Below are 24,904 nucleotides of genomic sequence, written 5' to 3'. Positions count from 1 at the left end.
ATAAACGTTCTTGCCTTTCCATGTGTGGTGCACCAGTCATAGATATTGGGTAATGTTAATATGTTTTTGTCATTTATTTATGACACAGGCCATTTTTGTTACAGACCGTAGTTCAAGTTTACTGGGAAATTTCCTAATACAGCGAATTTCTTCTATTGTCAAAGACAGTTTATATGCTCTGAGCTGAGCGTCTGTGGTAAAATAAGTAGGTGGTATATGGTAATATACTAGAGAGGAGGAAATCTTCGTGTTTATCAAATGTAATTTCCGAATTTTGTGTACCTTAAATTGCTCGACAAAAAAACTGACTGTAGTATCTTTCAGCTCAGAACGAATGCCATTTTCTTCCATAACTTGTGTTTTCGACGCATTTGCAAATATCCACGACTTGAAAAAATGGTTCAAATGGCTCTGAGCAGTATGGGACTTCATTGCTGAGGTCATCAGTCCCTTAGAACCTAGAACTACTTAAAGCTAACTAACCTAAGGACATCACACACATCCATGCCCGAGGCAGGATTCGAACCTGCGACCGTAGCGCACGACTTGAAGGCACAAAGAATCAGAATAATATTGTGCTAGGCCTGAAGGCTACATTTACATATATTTTCAACTGTTTCCTAGAGGAGTGAAAAGACATAGCTTCTAAAAATTCTTAAACATTAGATTCAGCACTCCATTCGTAAACAGTCATGATATCTTGACTGAGTCCGCAGCTCGTGGTCGTCTGGTAGCGTTCTCGCTTCCCACGCCCGGGTTCCCGGGTTCGATTCCCGGCGGGGTAAGGGATTTTCTCTGCCTCGTGATGACTGGATGTTGTGTGATGTCTTTACGTTAGTTACGTTTAGGTAGTTCTAAGTTCTAGGGGACTGATGACCATAGATTTTAAGTCCCATAGTACTCAGAGCCATTTGAACCATATCTTGACTGAGTTATCCTACACCTTCCACTCAAAAGGTTCATCATAGACGCAGTCAGAATTTTCAAATATTACAACGGTGTTATAAAAATGTACATGCACGATGACAATGAAAGATAGCAGAACGAGACTTTCCAATTAAATATTCGTCATTGATTTTCAGCAACATAAGGACTATGCACTTGAAACGCCATTGACGTAATGAAAATGAACAGCACGCAAACGTTTTCTACAAAAGCAAACGCGGAATACACAGAGACAGCGTGACAGCAGTTGACTCTTAAGCTTTTTGGATGACCACGTAAAATAAATAAAAAATTTACAAATTAATTAAATGATGGCAGCTATATTGCAATAAAATGCCGCAGATGTTAACTGCTTACCGTGTCTTCACGCCTGCACACGAAGTGAGGTAGCGCTAGCGCAACTGCAGAAGTGTCACTGCCAGCCGGCCGGTAAGTTCTGCAGCCAGCAGGCGAATCCTCCAGCAACTGGCGTTGCCGGCAGTAACCCGTCCGTCTGCCCGCGCCTTTCAAAGGCCGAGTCCAAATAACCAGTCTGCGATGTAAGCGCCGCCTCGTACAGAAACAGTATCCTGCGAAAACCTTACGTTCTGCCTCGACCGCGGGTAAGCATTTAATCTGCCTCGCGTAGCAGTTCTTATTTCAGAACTCCTGTTTCTAATTTTCTTTGCGCGGTTCGTACTTCGCCGGTAGTTTCTCGAGTCCCACTTGAGTGATAAGTGTACGTAAGTCAGCTAATTACTTTTATATTAACATTGCTCCTTGCAGACGAAAGCTGCACTTGCGAACAGCTGAAAGATCCTACCTAGAGACGAGACCAACTTTCGCATCAGTAGTTACCAGTTAAATGAATTTACAGATACAAGATGGTCCATTGATCGTGACCGGGTCAAATATCTCACGAAATAAGCGTCAAACTAAAAAACTACAAAGAACGAAACTTGTTTAGCTTGAAGGCGGAAACCAGATGGCGCTATGGTTGGCCCGCTAAATGGCGCTGCCATAGGTCCAATGGATATCAAGTGCGTTTTTTTTTTAAATAGGAACCCCCATTTTTATTACATGTTCGTGTAGCACGTAAAGAAATTTGAATGTTTTAGTTGGACCACTTTTTTCGCTTTGTGGTAGATGGCGTTATAATAGTCACAAACATATGGTTCACAATTTTAGACGAACAGTTGGTAACAGGTAGGTTTTTTACATTAAAATACAGAACGTAGGTACGTTTGAACATTTTATTTCGGTTGTTCCAATGTGATACATTTACCTTGCATGCTGTTACAGCGTGATTACCTGTAAATACCACATTAATGCTATAAATGCTCAAAATGGTGTCCGTCAACCTCAATGCATTGGGCAATACGTGTAACGACATTCCTCTCAACGGCGAGTAGTTCGCCTTCCGTAATGTTCGCACATGCATTGACAATGTGATAACGCATGTTGTCAGGCGTTGTCGGTGGATCACGATAGCAAAGAAAGAAATCCGGGGACGTCAGATCCGGTGAACGTGCGGACCATGGTATGGTGCTTCCACGAACAATCCACCTGTCATGAAACATGCTGTTCAATACCGCTTCAACCGCATTCGAGCTATGTGCCGGACATCCATCATGTTGGAAGTACATTGCCATTCTGTCATGCAGTGGAACATCTTGTAGTAACATCGGTAGAATATTGCGTAGGAAATAAGCATACATTGCACCATTTAGATTGCCGTCAATGAAATGAGGGCCAATTATTCTTCCTCCCATAATGCCGCACCATACATTAACCCTCCAAGGTCACTGATGTTCCACTTGTCGCAGCCATTGTGGATTTTCCGTTGCCTAATAGTGCATATTATGCCGGTTTATGTTACCGCAGTTGGTGAATGACGCTTTGTCGCTAAATAGAACGCGTACAAAAAATCTGTCATCGTCCGGTAATTTCTCTTGTGCCCAGTGCCTGAACTGTACACGACGTTCAAAGTCGTCGCCATGCAATTCCTGGTGCATAGAAATATGGTACGGGTACAATAGATTGTTGTAGCATTGTCAACACCGATGTTTTTGAGATTCCCGATTCTCGCTCAATTTGTGTGCTACTGATGTGCGGGTTAGCTGCGACAGCAGCTAAAACACCTACTTGGGCATCATCATTTGTTGCAGGTTGTGGTTGACGTTACACATGTAGCTGAACATTTCCTGTTTACTTAATTAAATAACGTAACTATCCAGCGAACGGTCCGGACGCTTGGATGATGTCGTCCAGGATACCGAGCAGCATACATAGCACACGCCCGTTGGGCATTTTGATCACAATAGCCATACATCAACACGATATCGACCTTTTCTGCAATTGGTAAACGGTCCGTTTTAACACAGGTAACGTATAACGAAGCAAATACCGTCCGCACTGGCGGAATGTTATGTGATACCACGTACTTATAAGTTTGTGACTATTACAAAGCGAAAAAAATGGTCCAACTAAAACATTCATATTTCTTTACGTACTACACGAATATATAATAAAAATGGGGGTTCCTATTTTAAAAAACGCAGTTGATATCCGTTTGACCTATGGCAGCGCCATCTAGCGGGCCAACCATAGCGCCATCTGGTTTCCCCCTTCAAGCTAGACGAGTTCCGTTCTTTGTAGTTTTTTCGTTTGATGCTTATTTGGTGAGATATTTGGCCCGGTCACTATAAATGGACCATCCTGTATACGCAGACGATAGATAGCACTGGCACTCACCGTAATTCTATTGTACCTTGGTGCTACCAACAAAAAGGGTAGCTCTAACAATTCGTGACGACAAAATGTTACTATGTTTTCAGGTTTGTTTTAACCCTCGGTACGGGTTAATTCAGCTATAATGAAACTAGCTAATGTAATCTTTTGGCTATACGTTCGTTCATTAGGTGTACTGAAATGTTACTTTACAGTCTTGCTACACCAAGACTGATTGCTGTTTATTGCGCTACATTTGCCTCTGTTGACCTCTGTATATAAGAAGCCTAAAAGAACGGAGCCGCATAATTACAGACGAATGTCCTTAACATCAGTTTGCTGCAGAATTCTAGAACATATTCTGAGTTCGTACATAATAAATTTCCTAGAGACCGAAAAGTTTATGTCCACGAATCAGCACTGTTTAAGAAAGCATCGTTGGTGCAAAACTCAGCTTGCCCTTTTCTTACATGATATACTGCGAACTATGGATGAAGGGCAAGAAGAAGATTCTAGAAACGTTTTTGTCTCGGTGCCCCGTTGCAGACTTTGAACGATGGTAAGACGGAATGGAATAGGTTCCCAGGTATGTGAGTAGCTCGGTGATCACTTAAGTAATTGAACCCTGTCCTCGACGGCGAGTGTTCAACAGAGACAAGAGTATGGGCAGGAGCACCCCAGGAAAGTGTTATGGGGCCGCTGTTGTTGTCTAAGTACATAAATAGTATGGCGGAAAATGTGGGCAGCAATCTGCGGTTGTTTGCTAATGATTGTGTGGTGTACGGTAAGGTGTCGAAGTTGAGTGACTGTAGGAGGATACAAAATGACTTATACCGGATTTATAGTTGGTGTGATGAATGACAGCTACCTTCAGATGTAGAAAAATGTAAGTTAATGCAAATGAGTAGGAAAAATAAACCGGTACTGTTCGAACGCAGCGCTAGTAGTGTTCTGTTTGACAGCGTCAACTCGTTAAAACATCTGGTCACATCGTTGCAAAGCGATATGAATTGGAACAAGTGTGTGAGGACTGGATCGGGAAGGCGAACTACGGAGTTCGGTTTATTGGGAGAATTTCAGGAAAGAGTGGTTCATCTGTAAAGGAGATCTATTCTTGAGTACTGCTCGAGTGTTTGGGATCAGCAGTGCGAACCTGTCCCATCACGAAATCACGCAAAGCTAATACAGTACTTTTCAATCTTCAGAGTAGTTTCCAGTCAGTCCACTTTGTTCTTGGTCTGGTGGTGGCTTCATTCTCCGGCAGTGCATGTCATTTGATATTTTTTTGTCTGTATAAGTTTCTGTCGAAAGCCTCTGAAGGACTTGTATGAGCCTTTTCTAAATCCTTTTCGTCCTGCTAGGTCTAGGGTATGGCTTTGAGTTGTTCTATGTACGTCGCAATTTTGTAAGTCTATTTGTTGGGAATCTGTGGATATCCGGTTAAAATTTTAGTCTTTATTTTCTTATGTCTGCAGTGAGATTCGATAGCTTTTCGTTTGTTGTCTGTATGCATCATTTCTTCCTTCGGGACCGAGTACCATTCTTAGAGTTTTGCGTTCTTCCTTTAAAATTTCTTCCAGATCACCTTTTCTGTGCAGTGTACGCTTTTCGCTGGCTTGATAAGCATGTCAGAATGTCTGATTTTTGTGTTTATGTATATACGCCCTTTGTGGTAGATGTTGATTTTACAATGAGCTCTTCTAACTTTTTACTTCCGACTTGTAAGTGCCATTTTCTCTCCCCCTGGAGATCCAAGGATTCGCCTAAGTACTTGTACAGAAATCTGCGATTTGTCCTTATTTTGTAATCACATAGGAATGTTGGTGAATCCTTATGGATTTCTTGTTGTAAGGGGGATGGGGAGGGATGGTGATGTGAAGCTTTATTGTACGACACACTAATAGACACTCTAGAGGAGTTGTAGCCATTACTCAAGAAGTTAGTATGCAGATGCCACTTCAACTTTAATGTTATCAGACGACTTTTCGCAACATCTCCAAAACAATACTGAACACAGACAGTTTGAACGCCATTTATGAACATCAGTAGTGGCAAAACATTCATGTATCTCAAGCGGGGAAACTGCGCACCTCTGCCATTTTCGTCACGTGACAAGTGCTTGTTTTTATCTCCTCTAAATACTCTAAATTTTTGTATATGTAATGTGGTATCACATGTCAATACCACCCTAAGGGCATCATAGCAACGGAATTGCAGGTTTCCATACGACGCTGGTAGCAGTCGCCCTGGATTTGGTGGACCCAATGGTGTATGCCCACTGAGCCACACTTCCACCCACACTGGGCTAAGAGCGCACTCTGCCCTCGCAATATAGGATGACTGGTGGCTGCCCACAGGCCACTTGTGCTTGGAGCCTCTATGCTATGACACCGTCATTCCTGCTTACTTTAGGGAGCCTCTTCCATGTTGACAGTGAGAGATGGACTTTAATTCTTGCTGTAGTATTTCTAATAAGTCTTCCTTCGCTTGGAGAGATACAAGTTACATAAATCTTCTGTTTACTGCATTTTGCTTGTTCGCTTATTATTTCTGCTCCTGTCCAGCTTTACTACAACGACAGTTGCTGCACCACTATGTAGCCCACCTCTCCTTACCACTGTATATGAAGTCATACACAACACATAGTCTTTTTTTACACCCTGTATTATACAGGCTGAAAAGAAAGTATGGGTGTTGCAGGGTAAGTCGTGCTGAAAAATAATTGTTATGAAGAAAATCGACAATTTGTGCCGTTCGCAAGTTAATTACTATTGAGGTTACCCAACCAGCTCATTACGCGAGCAAATTCAAGCGGCCCGCCAGATATCGATTAGTGTCGGGTGTCCCCATAGCGTGGATAACAGCGCACAAAACCTCTCAGACTTTGGCTCGGGTTCAATTTTTGTATCGCTTTCTTGTTCCGTTTTAGGAAACCAAATACAGAATATGTTTGGTGACGATCTTTCTGGCGTGCCCTTTATTTGCGCTCCCAACGGCCTGATGGGCTAAATGGAAAGGAAATCAACACGATAACGGCTCACTGTGGCGAGTGTTTTTCTTACAAATTATTTCGCAGCGCAACGTACTCAGCACCCTTACAACCTTTTCAGACTGTTACTGACCACACTGTATATGTGTGTGGGCGCGCGTGCGTCTGTACACATGTGTAATTTTTTTAGTGCCCAGTGCTAGTTATTGAGAGATACTCGTTGGCAGTGCTAAAATTTCAGCATTGCACTAGTGCACTGCGTAAGTTGCATTTTCGTCACGAGTACTGTAACTTGAAAATAAGCTTGTACTCCCTATCTCGCCGTGTGCTGAGGGCTTCATTTGCATTGCTTATCGTCTCAGAACGTTACTTTTAAGTGCTGATACTTGTCACGCAACTCCTGTCACACTTCGACAACGCCTTGTGCCACAGACTGCCGTGTGTTGGTTACTTTACCTTCATAGTCTGAACGTTTCAATCTGAAAGGACCAAATGAGAGTTCCTTCTGTGACCTTCCAAATGAAAAATTTTTTAGCAAGTTTCTTGTGTTGGCAATTTTCGCAGCAGCTGTATATAAATTAGAATAGTTCAAAACAAAAACCTTTTTTGCATGCTTCACATTAACCTTTTTAGTTGTCTTGTGCACACAGACGCGTTCCGCCTCGGTTACAAGGCATCTTAATTGGGTGTCATGTCAGCATCTAATTCATTATTTGGAAGCCAAAAAAACATTATTTCATGAGGTAAACTGGTTGAAAGTCTGCAGTTTTCCTTTTGGTCACTGTTTTCAAAATGCAGCATTTTTTGCGCTATTTCGCCTTATGAGGACAGACTTTGAATAACGAAACAATACAAAACATCATTGCTGCAAGTAGGAAAGTGAATAACCTTGAATTCTGACTGTACTAGTACTTCATCTGCCATAGCTAGAACACACGTATTGCTTTGCATTTTTGCAGCGCCCTCATCTCATTCGTGTTGAAGTGTCACAGTCGTCTCCCTGTAGCCACATCCTTCACTGGTTATCAGGTTCTGCACTGTGCCTTAAGCAGATAATCGGAGTTAGAATTACTCATTTTACTAAGGTTTGAAGCTCCTCTTGGTGTTCTTCCGCGGTGGTCTCGCGGTTCTAGGCGCTCAGTCCGGAACCGACTGCTACGGTCGCAGGTTCGAATCCTGCCTCGGGCATGGATGTGTGTGATGTCCTTAGGTTAGTTAGGTTTAAGTGGTTCTAAGTTCTAGGGGACTGATGACCACAGATGTTAAGTCCCATAGTGCTCAGAGCCGTTTGAACCGTTTTTTTTTTTTTTTTGTTCTTCCGTGTTTGCGATTGAAAATTGGGTTGTTTTGGAAATCAGCCTTATGCAAATACAATTTGTTTATTTTCCTATTTACCTAGACACGGATCCGACACCTTTGTGTCATGTTCTGTGGGTCACATTTTTATTTCTGTAAAGTACAATATGAAATTTATAATAGTTTACCTGTTATAGGTCTAAGAATTACAATATGTGCAATTTGCTTTGTTTTGTTTAAACCCTCACCTTAAAATTACGTCGTTAAATGAATTGCACTATTGTACACCAGTTTTTTAACAGTTCTTGATAAATACGTATTAATTTTCTTCATGACTAGTTTGCAGATAACATGCTGTCAAAAAAAAGAAACGACGAAAAAGAGCACAAAAAACCGGTGTGCAATAATGTAGTTCATTTAGCGGTGTAATTTTAAGGTGAGCGTCTAAAAAAAACAAAGCAAATTGCATATATTGTAATTCTTAGGCCTACTCGTACTTTAGAGAAATAAAAATTTGACCCACAGAAGATGACACATAGGTGTCGAAACATGTCTGGGTTAATTCAAAAATAAACAAATTGTGTTTGCATAAGGCTGATTTTCAAAACAACCCAACAATTTAGAGTGTAATGTCACGATGTAACGACGCATCAGTAGCTCATCTGAAGACGTAAGAGAAAATTTGCGGCGGTCTTTGTAAGCCTACCATGGGCTGGATATCACGTACAACGATGAGTATGATCGTTGTAATAACGATTAGTTATAAAAATCCGATTCTTCCAGCTTTGTTTTCACACTTCAGAAATTTGGATACTATCGTTATCAAAAAATGTTCGACGTGTGACTTTATTTCTACAGAGAAAACATTTTATGAGTTGCTCCTATACTCTGCACCTCAGTGCAGCCATACGGTAGATGCTGTTACCTCACTCACAAAAACTATGACTTCAAAGACTATCTTTTTTCTTTACGTATAATATCAATACGATACTGCACATTGTTAAATTATCAGTATAATTTTTTAAAAAGTTATTGACTTTTAATGTAACTGCATCCATCGCATACAGTGTTTGAGGAATGTTTCTGGAATGCTCACTGCAGTACCATTGCCAATATCGGCATCGGTACTCTCAGAAAAATCTTGTTAAACACGAAAACGAACAGCGTAGTCAGTACTATTATGTTATCAATTCTTTGTGCTGTTTACAGTTGCAATAATTATTTTTATGACACTAGTCACGTTACCTGCACAAAATCGTAAATTACTAAATCTACACACCCCAATGAACACATCAGTTAACCCTCCACTGTAGTAAACCATTATTAAGTAACACGTACCTTTTACAACCGACACAACAGCAGAGCACATCGCACTCAACGCTGTACGCTTTTGTATGCGGGGCGTAAATTCTTCCGCTGAGTCTGATAAAGGGAAGCGGCTGACGTGCTGTAAATCTCCTGCGCTCTAACCCACAGCGTCCTCTTTTGTCACTGATAAACAAAGAACGGTCAGTCACCCGCATGAGTTGAGTGCTGAGCTTACTAGAACACAAAGGAACTTAGTCAGACAACCTTATCACATAAATGGTCTTTCTCCCTTCAGGTACTTTCTTCTATTTTCGTTTCACTTTCTGTCTCCTTGACGTAACTCGATGCCACACTGCGAAACATGATAATAACCCACCACTTCTTCATTGTGGTTTATTCTTTCTCGGTTAACCAACGAGACCTTGCGGTTGCCTGTACGGTAGCTATGGTAATGACTAGTTGGCTGTAAGTCTGCACTGTTGATTTTTACCACTTCCTGGTCTTATCCCGTGTTTTCACGGGTCGGCACGTTAATCTAGATTTGACTATGATAGTGGTAGAACGGATCGTCCTGTCGCCACCCTTCCTCGTCTCCTCCAGGACTGAATCTGTATGCCCCGTCTGCCTGCGTCTAGTGTAATTCCACGCGAAAGCGTGAGAACGTTTCGAACTGTTCGCCAATCGTGTAGGTTAGGTGGAACCTGGGTACCAGACCGGTATTCAACTACTCGGATTTGGGAAACCCCCTAAAAACCACACGCAGCTGGCCGGCACACCAGGCCTCGTCGTTAATCCGCCGGGCGATTCGATTCGGGGCTGGCGCCTCTCCCCAGATCTCGGCAGCGGCGTGCTAACGCGCGTGGCTATCCGGGCGGTTGGTGATTATAATTTGATAAGTAAGAAGTACCATATTCGTTCTGTCAGTGGGTATACAAGGTACCATATCCACGCTTAAGTACTTGGATGTGCATATGCTTTAGTGAATGGCTAAGTAATGTTACTGAAATTGTTCGTTCTCCAGTGTTAATTTAATTACCTTGCTCCAGAACGCTACTCAGTCAGTTAAGGAGGATTGGAAATATTCTAAATGTGCTAAATGGCACTGTCCTTTTTTTTTGTTTTTTCTGTTCTTGGAAATAGCGAAGACTAAAATTCCTCTTCAGAAATAATGGTGAAGATCAAGACCTTAATCAAAGCAAATTTTAAAAATATTTCGAAGACTAACAAGGCGTTTCCAGTTCTAATCCATATCAATGCAAGTCGTGAAAAGTTTATAGTTCCTTTTTTCCCTCTATCCGATACTAATCTCCAGTGTGATTCACTTTCGGAATTATTCGCACTGTTTTTCTAGTATGAACTCAGAATGGGCTGATTCTGCAGTGAGGGTCTTGGGTGGGTTAGTGGGTGGGTGGGTGGATGGTGGAGGGGGGGCGGGGGGGGGGGGGGAGTATGGGTGTTAAGGTGGACAAGCGACTACCTATCTACTAGTATTACCCAACTTTTACAAATGCCATTAATAAATTACATCGTCCCAATTAGGTATAATGGCGCAAATAATTTACAAAATTTTGAAACTTTGGGAAACTCTCATAGGGGATGTAGCAGAAAGAAACAGGAAAGTTGTTTCCTAGCAGGTAAGCGACTCCCTCCTCCAGCACATAAATCAATTTTTACGAAAAACACCTCATCCGTGGAATTGATCTATCACAACAAAAAAGTTTCTATCGAAATACTACGTAAAAAGATCACATGAATGTTTTAAGCAAGATAATCTGTTTTCGTTACATTCTGTCTGCAAGATTAAAAATCCAGTCGCCTATGTGTTTGGCACACTGTTTAACTTCGATTTAATGCGTTTTAATCTTTCTTCAGTTTCTCCACAAGTAAATATATCTGACTATAAATGTTACTACTCAAATCTGAAGGTAAATAAATAAATGAAATTCTTTTTAAAACACTTTATTCATTCAGAACAATTTTGCCTTACAGTTTTTTGTTCGGTGATATGCAGCTTAATTTTTATATTGGAATCAATATAACTTGTCATGATAATTAAGAATTACTGTACACTTCATCAAAAATTACTTTCTTTATAAAACAGTCATCATATGTGCTACACCTACACATCTAAAGTATCATACACTCCTGGAAATGGAAAAAAGAACACATTGACACCGGTGTGTGAGACCCACCATACTTGCTCCGGACACTGCGAGAGGGCTGTACAAGCAATGATCACACGCACGGCACAGCGGACACACCAGGAACCGCGGCGTTGGCCGTCGAATGGCGCTAGCTGCGCAGCATTTGTGCACCACCGCCGTCAGTGTCAGCCAGTTTGCCGTGGCATACGGAGCTCCATCGCAGTCTTTAACACTGGTAGCATGCCGCGACAGCGTGGACGTGAACCGTATGTGCAGTTGACGGACTTTGAGCGAGGGCGTATAGTGGGCATGCGGGAGGCCGGGTGGACGTACCGCCGAATTGCTCAACACGTGGGGCGTGAGGTCTCCACAGTACATGGATGTTGTCGCCAGTGGTCGGCGGAAGGTGCACGTGCCCGTCGACCTGGCACCGGACCGCAGCGACGCACGGATGCACGCCAAGACCGTAGGATCCTACGCAGTGCCGTAGGGGACCGCACCGCCACTTCCCAGCAAATTAGGGACACTGTTGCTCCTGGGGCATCGGCGAGGACCATTCGCAACCGTCTCCATGAAGCTGGGCTACGGTCCCGCACACCGTTAGGCCGTCTTCCGCTCACGCCCCAAACATCGTGCAGCCCGCCTCCAGTGGTGTCGCGACAGGCGTGAATGGAGGGACGAATGGAGACGTGTCGTCTTCAGCGATGAGAGTTGCTTCTGCCTTGGTGCCAATGATGGTCGTATGCGTGTTTGGCGCCGTGCAGGTGAGCGCTACAATCAGGACTGCATACGACCGAGGCACACAGGGCCAACACCCGGCATCATGGTGTGGGGAGCGATCTCCTAACTGGCCGTACACCTCTGGTGATCGTCGAAGGGACACTGACTAGTGCACGGTACATCCAAACCGTCATCGAACCCATCGTTCTACCATTCCTAGACCGGCAAGGGAACTTGCTGTTCCAACAGGACAATGCACGTCCGCATGTATCCCGTGCCACCCAACGTGCTCTAGAAGTTGTAAGTCAACTACCCTGGCCAGCAAGATCTCCGGATCTGTCCCCCATTGAGCATGTTTGTGACTGGATGAAGCGTCGTCTCACGCGGTCTGCACGTCCAGCACGAACGCTAGTCCAACTGAGGCGCCAGGTGGAAATGGCATGGAAAGCCGTTCCACAGGACTACATCCAGCATCTCTACGATCGTCTCCATGGGAGAATAGCAGCCTGCATTGCTGCGAAAGGTGGATATACACTGTACTAGTGCCGACATTGTGCATGCTCTGTTGCCTGTGTCTATGTGCCTGTGGTTCTGTCAGTGTGATCATGTGATGTATCTGACCCCAGGAATGTGTCAATAAAGTTTCCCCTTCCTGGGACAATGAATTCACGGTGTTCTTATTTCAATTTCCAGGAGTGTAGTATGCGATGAACAAATAAAAACGGGACTCCATCACTGTGGTGTTCAGTCAATTTGTTTTTTAAAGTTTTTAGTCATTCTATCTCTTCTGGAAGGCCTTCATTGACTTTCTGACGTATATCGTGCAGTGAAAATTGACATTATCTGATAAATATTCGAAGTTGCATGCCTCTTGAAAAGCAGTATCAAAGCCGGTATCACGAAGGCAGCCTCTTCTTCGAATAGCGAATGGGTTCGACAGTAGCTTAGTACAACAATCTTGATGATAACGGGCTTCTGCAGCTACTGAACACAAGACGCTGTTGATACTTTCAGCAATCTTTCTACTGAAATCATCGCGTTTCTCTGCTTTCTCAAGCAGTGTCTGTTTCAGAGTTCAAGAATGAACTTCACGTAATTCACGGTGTTTTTGGGGTGGCTTTTGTTTTCTTTCAGCCTCTGAGTCATACTGTTGAGCACATATGAAACAGTATTTTTTCAAACTGGATGGAAGACGATCTTACACTTCTATCATCTACATGTGCAATTTTTTTGTTACTTGGTTTCCTTACATTTGGTTGTAAAGTATAGTTACTTCAATATACATTATGCACTTCAATCACTCCAACGTTTTGTACTGACACACAGGGTCGGACAGTATTTTTTCACACAAGCGCCTTATCATTTGGCGTCCCACCTCCCCCCCCCCTTCCCCGTTTCTCCTCGTACACTTCCATCCGTGGACGCTATTGTTATTAAAAGTACAATAGTATATGTGACAAAACCATGATTCTGATAAAATTATTTTCAAAGACCGTATTAAATTTAAAATTCTACATTCATTTGTTACATTGTCTACAATAAAAATAGTATGCAGTGGCTATTAATGAAGTTAAACATACAATATCCATGAATTAAATTCAGATCGTTGTGCTCAGTTACATTTTTATTACATTTTTATCAATAATCTAGTTAGGACTTCCACCCATCTACCTCCAAGGCTGCAACGTACATCCCTATGACTCTCAATAATATCAAGTTTAGTATGAACCATAGCAATGTAACACAATATATTGTCCCGTTTTCATGTATTACATTAATCCATACGTTTTACTGATTATATACAGGTAGTTAGGGAAATAAGTGCAGGTATTTTTAGTGGTAACTGAGGACAGTGAATTGAACATTACATAAGTTTTTATTGCAAACTAATTATTATACCTATTAAAAGTTTTATGCATTGGCTATACTGACAAGGGTAGTCCATGTAGTGATACTGTTATGACCGGCAAAAATCATCAGGTAGTAAATTATCTGACGTGTTTGCGGTAAGACTGTTAGACACAGAGGAAAAACAACTAATACAGTGAAGTGGGTACATATTAAGGCACTAATGATCACAATATACCAATAACACGTCTTGCGTAAAGGAGTCGATAAGACAAATGAATAAATAGTGTCACATACAGAAACATAAATTTCCAAGCGAACTCTTCGCTCATACACATACTCCCATTGGGTTTTATTACAGTACGTATTCCGATCATCAGAAGGCAACAGACCATTAGCATGTTGTGTGCTTGGCCCTCTACTAGCTGGTAATCTTTTATATGGTTTGGAAGCAGATGTTTTTGGTTTGTGCTCAAGATTTGTATAGAATGGATGGGATAAACTGGAGACACGAGTAGAAGTAAATGCTGCAGATTCTCATATTTCTCCCTTTTTATGGCGAGAGTTGAGACTACTTTCAATTGTGTTATAGCTGAATTTAGGCCTCCTGATTTTGATTGTTTTAAATCAATAGAATCAAAATTCATATCATCATTGAGAACAGTCGTATTAACCCATATTGGAATGGCCTGAAATCAGGAATTTTTGGTCAGTTTGTGAAGAACTTGTTCGGCGCTTTGAACGAGAAGGTGATGGCTTTCTTGCAAGAATCGTTACTGGGGACGAAACCTGAGTTCACTTCCACCAACCGAAACGAAGAGAGCGAGCAAGTAATGGCGCCATTCCTCACCACCAAAACCAAAGAAGTTTCGAACAGAACCATCAGCAGGGAAGGTTGTGCTGACTCTCCTTTGGGACGAAAAAGGCGTCATTTTTTATCATTACATGCCTAGAGGGACCACTGTCACCAGTACATCATACACAGATCTCCTAAAAAATCATCTGCGTCCTGCTATCAAATCAAAGCGACGTGGATTGCTGTCAGCAGGTGTCCTTTTGCAAAATGACAATGCAAGGCCCCACACTGCCCGTACAACAGTTGCACCAATCACAGACCTGCATTTTGAGTGTCTTCCTCATCCACCATACTCACCAGACCTTGCCCCAAGTGATTTCCATATGTTTCTCCTAAAAAATCATCTGCGTCCTGCAATCAAATCAAAGCGACGTGGATTTCTGTCAGCAGGTGTCCTTTTGCAAAATGACAATGCAAGGCCCCACACTGCCCGTACAACAGTTGCAACAATCACAGACCTGCATTTTGAGTGTCTTCCTCATCCACCATACTCACCAGACCTTGCCCCAAGTGATTTCCATATGTTTCTCCTAAAAAATCATCTGCGTCCTGCAATCAAATCAAAGCGACGTGGATTTCTGTCAGCAGGTGTCCTTTTGCAAAATGACAATGCAAGGCCCCACACTGCCCGTACAACAGTTGCAACAATCACAGACCTGCATTTTGAGTGTCTTCCTCATCCACCATACTCACCAGACCTTGCCCCAAGTGATTTCCATATGTTTCTCCTAAAAAATCATCTGCGTCCTGCAATCAAATCAAAGCGACGTGGATTTCTGTCAGCAGGTGTCCTTTTGCAAAATGACAATGCAAGGCCCCACACTGTCCGTACAACAGTTGCAACAATCACAGACCTGCATTTTGAGTGTCTTCCTCATCCACCATACTCACCAGACCTTGCCCCAAGTGATTTCCATATGTTTCTCCTAAAAAATCATCTGCGTCCTGCAATCAAATCAAAGCGACGTGGATTTCTGTCAGCAGGTGTCCTTTTGCAAAATGACAATGCAAGGCCCCACACTGCCCGTACAACAGTTGCAACAATCACAGACCTGCATTTTGAGTGTCTTCCTCATCCACCATACTCACCAGACCTTGCCCCAAGTGATTTCCATATGTTTCTCCTAAAAAATCATCTGCGTCCTGCAATCAAATCAAAGCGACGTGGATTTCTGTCAGCAGGTGTCCTTTTGCAAAATGACAATGCAAGGCCCCACACTGTCCGTACAACAGTTGCAACAATCACAGACCTGCATTTTGAGTGTCTTCCTCATCCACCATACTCACCAGACCTTGCCCCAAGTGATTTCCATATGTTTCTCCTAAAAAATCATCTGCGTCCTGCAATCAAATCAAAGCGACGTGGATTTCTGTCAGCAGGTGTCCTTTTGCAAAATGACAATGCAAGGCCCCACACTGTCCGTACAACAGTTGCAACAATCACAGACCTGCATTTTGAGTGTCTTCCTCATCCACCATACTCACCAGACCTTGCCCCAAGTGATTTCCATATGTTTCTCCTAAAAAATCATCTGCGTCCTGCAATCAAATCAAAGCGACGTGGATTTCTGTCAGCAGGTGTCCTTTTGCAAAATGACAATGCAAGGCCCCACACTGCCCGTACAACAGTTGCAACAATCACAGACCTGCATTTTGAGTGTCTTCCTCATCCACCATACTCACCAGACCTTGCCCCAAGTGATTTCCATATGTTTCTCCTAAAAAATCATCTGCGTCCTGCAATCAAATCAAAGCGACGTGGATTTCTGTCAGCAGGTGTCCTTTTGCAAAATGACAATGCAAGGCCCCACACTGTCCGTACAACAGTTGCAACAATCACAGACCTGCATTTTGAGTGTCTTCCTCATCCACCATACTCACCAGACCTTGCCCCAAGTGATTTCCATATGTTTCTCCTAAAAAATCATCTGCGTCCTGCAATCAAATCAAAGCGACGTGGATTTCTGTCAGCAGGTGTCCTTTTGCAAAATGACAATGCAAGGCCCCACACTGTCCGTACAACAGTTGCAACAATCACAGACCTGCATTTTGAGTGTCTTCCTCATCCACCATACTCACCAGACCTTGCCCCAAGTGATTTCCATATGTTTCTCCTAAAAAATCATCTGCGTCCTGCAATCAAATCAAAGCGACGTGGATTTCTGTCAGCAGGTGTCCTTTTGCAAAATGACAATGCAAGGCCCCACACTGCCCGTACAACAGTTGCAACAATCACAGACCTGCATTTTGAGTGTCTTCCTCATCCACCATACTCACCAGACCTTGCCCCAAGTGATTTCCATATGTTTCTCCTAAAAAATCATCTGCGTCCTGCAATCAAATCAAAGCGACGTGGATTTCTGTCAGCAGGTGTCCTTTTGCAAAATGACAATGCAAGGCCCCACACTGCCCGTACAACAGTTGCAACAATCACAGACCTGCATTTTGAGTGTCTTCCTCATCCACCATACTCACCAGAACTTGCCCCAAGTGATTTCCATATGTTTCTCCTAAAAAATCATCTGCGTCCTGCAATCAAATCAAAGCGACGTGGATTTCTGTCAGCAGGTGTCCTTTTGCAAAATGACAATGCAAGGCCCCATACTGTCCGTACAACAGTTGCAACAATCACAGACCTGCATTTTGAGTGTCTTCCTCATCCACCATACTCACCAGACCTTGCCCCAAGTGATTTCCATATGTTTCTCCTAAAAAATCATCTGCGTCCTGCAATCAAATCAAAGCGACGTGGATTTCTGTCAGCAGGTGTCCTTTTGTAAAATGACAATGCAAGGCCCCACACTGTCCGTACAACAGTTGCAACAATCACAGACCTGCATTTTGAGTGTCTTCCTCATCCACCATACTCACCAGACCTTGCCCCAAGTGATTTCCATATGTTTCTCCTAAAAAATCATCTGCGTCCTGCAATCAAATCAAAGCGACGTGGATTTCTGTCAGCAGGTGTCCTTTTGCAAAATGACAATGCAAGGCCCCACACTGCCCGTACAACAGTTGCAACAATCACAGACCTGCATTTTGAGTGTCTTCCTCATCCACCATACTCACCAGACCTTGCCCCAAGTGATTTCCATATGTTTCTCCTAAAAAATCATCTGCGTCCTGCAATCAAATCAAAGCGACGTGGATTTCTGTCAGCAGGTGTCCTTTTGCAAAATGACAATGCAAGGCCCCACACTGCCCGTACAACAGTTGCAACAATCACAGACCTGCATTTTGAGTGTCTTCCTCATCCACCATACTCACCAGACCTTGCCCCAAGTGATTTCCATATGTTTCTCCTAAAAAATCATCTGCGTCCTGCAATCAAATCAAAGCGACGTGGATTTCTGTCAGCAGGTGTCCTTTTGCAAAATGACAATGCAAGGCCCCACACTGTCCGTACAACAGTTGCACCAATCACAGACCTGCATTTTGAGTGTCTTCCTCATCCACCATACTCACCAGACCTTGCCCCAAGTGATTTCCATATGTTTCTCCTAAAAAATCATCTGCGTCCTGCAATCAAATCAAAGCGACGTGGATTTCTGTCAGCAGGTGTCCTTTTGCAAAATGACAATGCAAGGCCCCACACTGCCCGTACAACAGTTGCAACAATCACAGACCTGCATTTTGAGTGTCTTCCTCATCCACCATACTCACCAGACCTTGCCCCAAGTGATTTCCATATGTTTCTCCTAAAAAATCATCTGCGTCCTGCAATCAAATCAAAGCGACGTGGATTTCTGTCAGCAGGTGTCCTTTTGCAAAATGACAATGCAAGGCCCCACACTGCCCGTACAACAGTTGCAACAATCACAGACCTGCATTTTGAGTGTCTTCCTCATCCACCATACTCACCAGACCTTGCCCCAAGTGATTTCCATATGTTTCTCCTAAAAAATCATCTGCGTCCTGCAATCAAATCAAAGCGACGTGGATTTCTGTCAGCAGGTGTCCTTTTGCAAAATGACAATGCAAGGCCCCACACTGCCCGTACAACAGTTGCAACAATCACAGACCTGCATTTTGAGTGTCTTCCTCATCCACCATACTCACCAGACCTTGCCCCAAGTGATTTCCATATGTTTCTCCTAAAAAATCATCTGCGTCCTGCAATCAAGTCAAAGCGACGTGGATTTCTGTCAGCAGGTGTCCTTTTGCAAAATGACAATGCAAGGCCCCACACTGTCCGTACAACAGTTGCAACAATCACAGACCTGCATTTTGAGTGTCTTCCTCATCCACCATACTCACCAGACCTTGCCCCAAGTGATTTCCATATGTTTCTCCTAAAAAATCATCTGCGTCCTGCAATCAAATCAAAGCGACGTGGATTTCTGTCAGCAGGTGTCCTTTTGCAAAATGACAATGCAAGGCCCCACACTGTCCGTACAACAGTTGCAACAATCACAGACCTGCATTTTGAGTGTCTTCCTCATCCACCATACTCACCAGACCTTGCCCCAAGTGATTTCCATATGTTTCTCCTAAAAAATCATCTGCGTCCTGCAATCAAATCAAAGCGACGTGGATTTCTGTCAGCAGGTGTCCTTTTGCAAAATGACAATGCAAGGCCCCACACTGCCCGTACAACAGTTGCAACAATCACAGACCTGCATTTTGAGTGTCTTCCTCATCCACCATACTCACCAGACCTTGCCCCAAGTGATTTCCATATGTTTCTCCTAAAAAATCATCTGCGTCCTGCAATCAAATCAAAGCGACGTGGATTTCTGTCAGCAGGTGTCCTTTTGCAAAATGACAATGCAAGGCCCCACACTGCCCGTACAACAGTTGCAACAATCACAGACCTGCATTTTGAGTGTCTTCCTCATCCACCATACTCACCAGACCTTGCCCCAAGTGATTTCCATATGTTTCTCCTAAAAAATCATCTGCGTCCTGCAATCAAATCAAAGCGACGTGGATTTCTGTCAGCAGGTGTCCTTTTGCAAAATGACAATGCAAGGCCCCACACTGTCCGTACAACAGTTGCAACAATCACAGACCTGCATTTTGAGTGTCTTCCTCATCCACCATACTCACCAGACCTTGCCCCAAGTGATTTCCATATGTTTCTCCTAAAAAATCATCTGCGTCCTGCAATCAAATCAAAGCGACGTGGATTTCTGTCAGCAGGTGTCCTTTTGCAAAATGACAATGCAAGGCCCCACACTGCCCGTACAACAGTTGCAACAATCACAGACCTGCATTTTGAGTGTCTTCCTCATCCACCATACTCACCAGACCTTGCCCCAAGTGATTTCCATATGTTTCTCCTAAAAAATCATCTGCGTCCTGCAATCAAGTCAAAGCGATGTGGATTTCTGTCAGCAGGTGTCCTTTTGCAAAATGACAATGCAAGGCCCCACACTGTCCGTACAACAGCTGCAACAATCACAGACCTGCATTTTGAGTGTCTTCCTCATCCACCATACTCACCAGACCTTGCCCCAAGTGATTTCCATATGTTTCTCCTAAAAAATCATCTGCGTCCTGCAATCAAATCAAAGCGACGTGGATTTCTGTCAGCAGGTGTCCTTTTGCAAAATGACAATGCAAGGCCCCACACTGTCCGTACAACAGTTGCAACAATCACAGACCTGCATTTTGAGTGTCTTCCTCATCCACCATACTCACCAGACCTTGCCCCAAGTGATTTCCATATGTTTCTCCTAAAAAATCATCTGCGTCCTGCAATCAAATCAAAGCGACGTGGATTTCTGTCAGCAGGTGTCCTTTTGCAAAATGACAATGCAAGGCCCCACACTGCCCGTACAACAGTTGCAACAATCACAGACCTGCATTTTGAGTGTCTTCCTCATCCACCATACTCACCAGACCTTGCCCCAAGTGATTTCCATATGTTTCTCCTAAAAAATCATCTGCGTCCTGCAATCAAATCAAAGCGACGTGGATTTCTGTCAGCAGGTGTCCTTTTGCAAAATGACAATGCAAGGCCCCACACTGCCCGTACAACAGTTGCAACAATCACAGACCTGCATTTTGAGTGTCTTCCTCATCCACCATACTCACCAGACCTTGCCCCAAGTGATTTCCATATGTTTCTCCTAAAAAATCATCTGCGTCCTGCAATCAAATCAAAGCGACGTGGATTTCTGTCAGCAGGTGTCCTTTTGCAAAATGACAATGCAAGGCCCCATACTGTCCGTACAACAGTTGCAACAATCACAGACCTGCATTTTGAGTGTCTTCCTCATCCACCATACTCACCAGACCTTGCCCCAAGTGATTTCCATATGTTTCTCCTAAAAAATCATCTGCGTCCTGCAATCAAATCAAAGCGACGTGGATTTCTGTCAGCAGGTGTCCTTTTGCAAAATGACAATGCAAGGCCCCACACTGCCCGTACAACAGTTGCAACAATCACAGACCTGCATTTTGAGTGTCTTCCTCATCCACCATACTCACCAGACCTTGCCCCAAGTGATTTCCATATGTTTCTCCTAAAAAATCATCTGCGTCCTGCAATCAAATCAAAGCGACGTGGATTTCTGTCAGCAGGTGTCCTTTTGCAAAATGACAATGCAAGGCCCCACACTGTCCGTACAACAGTTGCAACAATCACAGACCTGCATTTTGAGTGTCTTCCTCATCCACCATACTCACCAGACCTTGCCCCAAGTGATTTCCATATGTTTCTCCTAAAAAATCATCTGCGTCCTGCAATCAAGTCAAAGCGACGTGGATTTCTGTCAGCAGGTGTCCTTTTGCAAAATGACAATGCAAGGCCCCACACTGCCCGTACAACAGTTGCAACAATCACAGACCTGCATTTTGAGTGTCTTCCTCATCCACCATACTCACCAGACCTTGCCCCAAGTGATTTCCATATGTTTCTCCTAAAAAATCATCTCCGTCCTGCAATCAAATCAAAGCGACGTGGATTTCTGTCAGCAGGTGTCCTTTTGCAAAATGACAATGCAAGGCCCCACACTGCCCGTACAACAGTTGCAACAATCACAGACCTGCATTTTGAGTGTCTTCCTCATCCACCATACTCACCAGACCTTGCCCCAAGTGATTTCCATATGTTTCTCCTAAAAAATCATCTGCGTCCTGCAATCAAATCAAAGCGACGTGGATTTCTGTCAGCAGGTGTCCTTTTGCAAAATGACAATGCAAGGCCCCACACTGTCCGTACAACAGTTGCAACAATCACAGACCTGCATTTTGAGTGTCTTCCTCATCCACCATACTCACCAGACCTTGCCCCAAGTGATTTCCATATGTTTCTCCTAAAAAATCATCTGCGTCCTGCAATCAAATCAAAGCGACGTGGATTTCTGTCAGCAGGTGTCCTTTTGCAAAATGACAATGCAAGGCCCCACACTGCCCGTACAACAGTTGCAACAATCACAGACCTGCATTTTGAGTGTCTTCCTCATCCACCATACTCACCAGACCTTGCCCCAAGTGATTTCCATATGTTTCTCCTAAAAAATCATCTGCGTCCTGCAATCAAGTCAAAGCGACGTGGATTTCTGTCAGCAGGTGTCCTTTTGCAAAATGACAATGCAAGGCCCCACACTGTCCGTACAACAGTTGCAACAATCACAGACCTGCATTTTGAGTGTCTTCCTCATCCACCATACTCACCAGACCTTGCCCCAAGTGATTTCCATATGTTTCTCCTAAAAAATCATCTGCGTCCTGCAATCAAATCAAAGCGACGTGGATTTCTGTCAGCAGGTGTCCTTTTGCAAAATGACAATGCAAGGCCCCACACTGCCCGTACAACAGTTGCAACAATCACAGACCTGCATTTTGAGTGTCTTCCTCATCCACCATACTCACCAGACCTTGCCCCAAGTGATTTCCATATGTTTCTCCTAAAAAATCATCTGCGTCCTGCAATCAAATCAAAGCGACGTGGATTTCTGTCAGCAGGTGTCCTTTTGCAAAATGACAATGCAAGGCCCCACACTGTCCGTACAACAGTTGCAACAATCACAGACCTGCATTTTGAGTGTCTTCCTCATCCACCATACTCACCAGACCTTGCCCCAAGTGATTTCCATATGTTTCTCCTAAAAAATCATCTGCGTCCTGCAATCAAATCAAAGCGACGTGGATTTCTGTCAGCAGGTGTCCTTTTGCAAAATGACAATGCAAGGCCCCACACTGCCCGTACAACAGTTGCAACAATCACAGACCTGCATTTTGAGTGTCTTCCTCATCCACCATACTCACCAGACCTTGCCCCAAGTGATTTCCATATGTTTCTCCTAAAAAATCATCTGCGTCCTGCAATCAAATCAAAGCGACGTGGATTTCTGTCAGCAGGTGTCCTTTTGCAAAATGACAATGCAAGGCCCCACACTGCCCGTACAACAGTTGCAACAATCACAGACCTGCATTTTGAGTGTCTTCCTCATCCACCATACTCACCAGACCTTGCCCCAAGTGATTTCCATATGTTTCTCCTAAAAAATCATCTGCGTCCTGCAATCAAATCAAAGCGACGTGGATTTCTGTCAGCAGGTGTCCTTTTGCAAAATGACAATGCAAGGCCCCACACTGCCCGTACAACAGTTGCAACAATCACAGACCTGCATTTTGAGTGTCTTCCTCATCCACCATACTCACCAGACCTTGCCCCAAGTGATTTCCATATGTTTCTCCTAAAAAATCATCTGCGTCCTGCAATCAAATCAAAGCGACGTGGATTTCTGTCAGCAGGTGTCCTTTTGCAAAATGACAATGCAAGGCCCCACACTGCCCGTACAACAGTTGCAACAATCACAGACCTGCATTTTGAGTGTCTTCCTCATCCACCATACACACCAGACCTTGCCCCAAGTGATTTCCATATGTTTCTCCTAAAAAATCATCTGCGTCCTGCAATCAAATCAAAGCGACGTGGATTTCTGTCAGCAGGTGTCCTTTTGCAAAATGACAATGCAAGGCCCCACACTGCCCGTACAACAGTTGCAACAATCACAGACCTGCATTTTGAGTGTCTTCCTCATCCACCATACTCACCAGACCTTGCCCCAAGTGATTTCCATATGTTTCTCCTAAAAAATCATCTGCGTCCTGCAATCAAATCAAAGCGACGTGGATTTCTGTCAGCAGGTGTCCTTTTGCAAAATGACAATGCAAGGCCCCACACTGTCCGTACAACAGTTGCAACAATCACAGACCTGCATGTTGAGTGTCTTCCTCATCCACCATACTCACCAGACCTTGCCCCAAGTGATTTCCATATGTTTCTCCTAAAAAATCATCTGCGTCCTGCAATCAAATCAAAGCGACGTGGATTTCTGTCAGCAGGTGTCCTTTTGCAAAATGACAATGCAAGGCCCCACACTGCCCGTACAACAGTTGCAACAATCACAGACCTGCATTTTGAGTGTCTTCCTCATCCACCATACTCACCAGACCTTGCCCCAAGTGATTTCCATATGTTTCTCCTAAAAAATCATCTGCGTCCTGCAATCAAATCAAAGCGACGTGGATTTCTGTCAGCAGGTGACCTTTTGCAAATTGACAATGCAAGGCCCCACACTGCCCGTACAACAGTTGCAACAATCACAGACCTGCATTTTGAGTGTCTTCCTCATCCACCATACTCACCAGACCTTGCCCCAAGTGATTTCCATATGTTTCTCCTAAAAAATCATCTGCGTCCTGCAATCAAATCAAAGCGACGTGGATTTCTGTCAGCAGGTGTCCTTTTGCAAAATGACAATGCAAGGCCCCACACTGCCCGTACAACAGTTGCAACAATCACAGACCTGCATTTTGAGTGTCTTCCTCATCCACCATACTCACCAGACCTTGCCCCAAGTGATTTCCATATGTTTCTCCTAAAAAATCATCTGCGTCCTGCAATCAAATCAAAGCGACGTGGATTTCTGTCAGCAGGTGTCCTTTTGCAAAATGACAATGCAAGGCCCCACACTGCCCGTACAACAGTTGCAACAATCACAGACCTGCATTTTGAGTGTCTTCCTCATCCACCATACTCACCAGACCTTGCCCCAAGTGATTTCCATATGTTTCTCCTAAAAAATCATCTGCGTCCTGCAATCAAATCAAAGCGACGTGGATTTCTGTCAG

General features: G+C 43.7%; 1 protein-coding gene across 2 annotated transcripts in view; it reads right to left on the bottom strand.

The window, feature by feature from the left end:
- LOC126273068 (probable cytochrome P450 6a14) overlaps nucleotides 1–9,363 on the bottom strand; it is a 97,511-nt gene extending 88,148 nt beyond the window's left edge. Inside the window, exon 1 of one of the 2 annotated variants that reach the window (XM_049976473.1) lies at nucleotides 9,278–9,363. In XM_049976473.1, the coding sequence (XP_049832430.1) occupies nucleotides 9,278–9,308 (31 nt within the window). In that variant the 5' untranslated portion in view covers nucleotides 9,309–9,363. Of the gene's footprint in view, nucleotides 1–1,302; nucleotides 1,430–9,277 lie in introns of those variants that run through there. The other variant, XM_049976474.1, reaches the window with a different exon arrangement.
- Nucleotides 9,364–24,904: the final 15,541 nt, after the last annotated feature.

The sequence above is a fragment of the Schistocerca gregaria genome, chromosome 5, assembly GCF_023897955.1.
Source record: "Schistocerca gregaria isolate iqSchGreg1 chromosome 5, iqSchGreg1.2, whole genome shotgun sequence".
In the NCBI taxonomy this organism is placed as follows: Eukaryota; Metazoa; Arthropoda; class Insecta; order Orthoptera; family Acrididae; genus Schistocerca; species Schistocerca gregaria.
This window is presented reverse-complemented; position numbering and strand designations above follow the sequence as displayed.